We start from the raw sequence: 4,163 nt of genomic DNA on the forward strand, positions 1-4,163 counted from the left end.
CCACAGCATACAGAGGGAAAACCCACAACAAAAAACAAATAAGAAAATTAAACAGACCAATAGCTGCAAAAAAAAAAAAAAAAGGAAAAAAGAAACAGTCATCAAAAGTCTCTCAACCAAAAAAAGTTTGGTGCCAGATGGTTTCGGCACAGAATTCTACAAGATTTTCAAAGAAGAACTAATACCAATACTCCTCAAATTGTTTCACACAATAGAAACAGAAAGAACATTGCCAAACTCTTTTTATGAAGCTACAATTATCCTGATATCCAAACCAGACAAAGATATTACTAAGAAAGAGAATTACAGAGCAATCTCACTTATGAATATTGATGCATAAATACTCAATAAAATATTGGCAAACAAAATCCAAAAACATGCCAGAAAAATCATCCATCATGATCAAGTTGGTTTCATCCCAGAGATGCAGGAATGGTTCAACATATGAAAATCTGTCAATGTAATCCACCATATAAACAAACTGAGAAGAAAAAAAAAACATGATGATCTCATTAGATGCTTTCTGAAAAAGCCTTCAACAAAATACAACATCCCTTCATGATAAAGGTCTGGAGAGAGCAGGGATACAAGGAACATACCTAAACATAATAAAGGCAACATACAGCAAGCCAACAGCCAACCTCAAACAAAATGGGGAGAAACTCAAAGCCATCCCACTGAAATCAGGAACAAGACAAGGTTGTCCACTCTCTCCATATCTATTCAATATAGTACTTGAGGTTCTAGCTAGAGCAATAAGACAACAAAAAGAGGTCAAGGGGATACAAATCGAAAAAGAAGAAGTCAAACTCTCCCTATTTGCTGATGATATAATAGTGACCCCAAAAGTTCTACCAAGGAGCTTATAATAAAGCTTCATGATGTAGGAGGATACAAGATTAACTAAAAAAATCAGTAGCCCTCCTTTACACAGATAATAAATGGACTGAGAAAGAAATCAGAGAAATATCACCCTTTACAATAGCCACAAACAGCATAAAATATTTTGGAGTAACTATAACCAAACAAAAACCTGTATAATAAGAACTTTAAATTTTTGAAAAAAGAAATTAAGGAAGACACCAGAAAATGGAAAGATCTCTCATGCTCTTGAGTAGGCAGAATTAACATAGTAAAAATGGCAATCTTACAAAAAGCAATCTACATATTCAATGCAATGACCATCAAAATCCTATCAAAATTCTTCACAGACCTTGAAAAAACAATACTCAACTTCATAAAGAATCAAAAACCCAGGATAGTCAAAACAATCCTGTACAATATAGGAACTTCTGGAGGCACCACAATCCCTGACTTCAAACTCTACTACAGAGTACTGAAAACAGTCTGGTATTGGCATAAGAACAGACAGGAGGACCAATGGAACCAAATAGAAGACCCGGATATCAATCCACACACTTACAAACACCTGATTTTTGACAAAGGAGCAAAAAAATATCAAATGGAAAAAAGAAAGCGTATTCAACAAGTGGTGCTGGCATAACTGGATAGCATCATGTAGAAGAATGAAAATAGACCCATATCTATCACCATGCACAAAACTCAAGTCCAAATGGATCAAAGACCTCAACATAAAGCCAGCCACACTGAACCTTATAGAAGAGAAAGTGGGAAGTACACTTGAATGCATTGACACAGAAGACCATTTACTAAATATAACCCCAGCAACCCAGACACTGAAAGAAACAATTAATAAAGGGGACCTCCTGAAACCGAGAAGCTTCTGTAAAGCAAAGGACATGGTCAACAGATAAAACAACAGCCTACAAAATGGGAAAAGATCTTTACCAACCCCACATCAGACAGAGGTCTGATCTCCAAAATATACAAAGAACTCAAGAAATTGGACATAAAAAGAACATGCAATCCAATTTGAAAAAAAAATAGAGTACAGACCTAAACAGAGAACTCTCAACAGAGGAATCTAAAATGGCTGAAAGACACTTAAGGAAATGTTCAACATCCTTAGCCATCAGCGAAATGCAAATCAAAACAACTCTGAGATTCCATCTTACACCTGTAAGAATGGCCAAGATCAAAAACCACTGATGATAACTTATGCTGGAGAGGATATAGGCAAAAGGGAACTCTTCTGCATTGTTGGTGGGAATGCAAGCTGGTACAGCCCCCTTTGGATATCAGTGTGGTGATTTCTTAGAAAATTAGGAAACCACCTTCCTCAAGACCCAGTAACACCACTTTTGGGTATATATCCAAAGGATGTTCAATCATGCCACAGGAACATGTGTTCAACTATGTTCACAGCAACTTTGTTGCCAGAACCTGGAAACAATCTAAATGCCCGTTGACTGAAGAATGGATAAGGAAAATGTGATACATTTACACAATGGAGTACTACACAGCAGATAAAAAAAATCTGACATCTTGAATTTTGCAGGAAAATGGATGGAGCTAGAAAACATTATTTTTAGTGAGGTAACCCAGACACAGAAAGACAATTATCACATGTACTCACTCATAGGTGGATTTTTTATTTATTCATTTATTAAAGATTTCTGTCTCTTCCCCACCACCACCTCCCATTTCTCTCCCCCTCCTCCAATCAAGTCCCCCTCCCTCGTCAGCCCAAAGAGCAATCAGGGTTCCCTGCCCTGTGGGAAGTCCAAGGACCACCCACCTCCATCCAGGTCTAGTAAGGTGAGCATTCAAACTGCCTAGGCTCCCACAAAGCCAATACGTGCAGTAGGATCAAAAAAACCCATTGCCATTGTTCTTGAGTTCTCAGTAGTCCTCACTGTCCACTATGTTCAGCGAGTCCGGTTTTATCCCAGGCTTTTTCAGATCCAGGCCAGCTGGCCTTGGTGAGTTCCCGATAGAACATCCCCATTTTCTCAGTGTGTGGGTGCACCCCTTGTGGTCCTGAGTTCCTTGCTAGTGCTCTCTCTCCTTCTTCTCCTGATTTGGACTTAGTGATCCTAGAGAAGCTAAATAAGGAGAACACAAAGAAAAACATATAGGCATCCTCCGGAATATTAACCTTCATCAGGCGATGAAAGGAGACAGAGACAGAGACCCACATTGGAGCACCGGACTGAAACCTCAAGGTCATAGGTGTATTTTAAACAAAGCAAAGACAACCAGCCTACAAACCACAATCCCAGAGACCCTAGACAACAATGAGGACACTAAGAGAGACATACATGTAACACTAGATACTTCCAGAGGGAGGAAGAAGAAGCTAGGACCACCAGCCCAGGGGTTTCCCTACAGCCTGGTCTTATGAGGGGATTTTCAAAATTGAAGTTCTCTCCTCTCAGGTGACTCTAGCTCGTGACAAGTAAGCATAGAAACTAGCCAGCATAGGAGGGTTATCCTCGGGGTAAGACTCCACCCAGATAAGATTCCACCTTGTAAAAATTTGGTGGAACTGTTTGGGAAGGATTAGGAAGGGTGACTGTGGAGGTTTTAATGAGAATGACTCCCATCGGCCCTAAGTTTGAATGCTTGGCCGTTTGCTAGGTGGATTGTTTGGGAATGAGTGGCAGGCATGGCAGTCCTGAAGTATCTGTGTCACTGGGGGGGGGGGGGGGCTTCCATTTTAGGTTGGAGTAGCTGTGTCACTGGGGGTGAGCTTTATTCAGGCCCAGTGCCCTTCTCACTACCTGCTGCCTGCTGACCAGAATGCAAAGCTCTCAGCTACTGCTCTGGAGCCATACCTGTCTGCTTCCCGCCATAATGACCATAAACCAACCCTCTAAAATTGTAACCAAGCAATCTCCCAATAAAACACTTTCTTTTATAAGAGTTATCTTGGTCATACTGTCTCTTCATACCAGTAGAAAAGTGACAAAGACAGAAACTAGTATCAGGGACTGGGGCATTGCTGTGACAGGCCTGACCACGTTTGCAGAATGTGGAAAACTTGGGGCCTTTGGACTAGAAAAGTGGTCGAACTTTTTAAGTGGGTGTACTGGCTGGTTTTGTGTGTCAACTTGGCACAAACTAGAGTCATCAGAGAGGAAGGAGCTTCAGTTGAAGAAAAGCCACTGTGAGATGCAGCTGTAGGGCATTTTCTCAATTAGGGATCATTGAGGGAGAGCCCAGTCCACGGTGGGTGGGGCCATCCCTGGGCTGGTGGTCCTGGGTTCCATAAGAAAGCAAGTTGAGGAAGCCACATGAAG

General features: G+C 40.9%; 1 protein-coding gene across 1 annotated transcript in view; it reads right to left on the reverse strand.

Moving 5' to 3' along the window:
- LOC126492876 (ribonuclease 8-like) overlaps positions 1–3,716 on the reverse strand; it is an 8,054-nt gene extending 4,338 nt beyond the window's left edge. The window contains exon 1 of the mRNA XM_050129514.1: positions 3,699–3,716. Within this exon, the coding sequence (XP_049985471.1) occupies positions 3,699–3,716 (18 nt within the window). The remainder of the gene's footprint in view (positions 1–3,698) is intronic.
- Positions 3,717–4,163: the final 447 nt, after the last annotated feature.

Source organism: Alexandromys fortis, unplaced genomic scaffold (assembly GCF_014885135.2).
Source record: "Alexandromys fortis isolate MF-2015 unplaced genomic scaffold, M_Fortis_MF-2015_v1.1 scaffold_285, whole genome shotgun sequence".
NCBI lineage: Eukaryota > Metazoa > Chordata > Mammalia > Rodentia > Cricetidae > Alexandromys > Alexandromys fortis.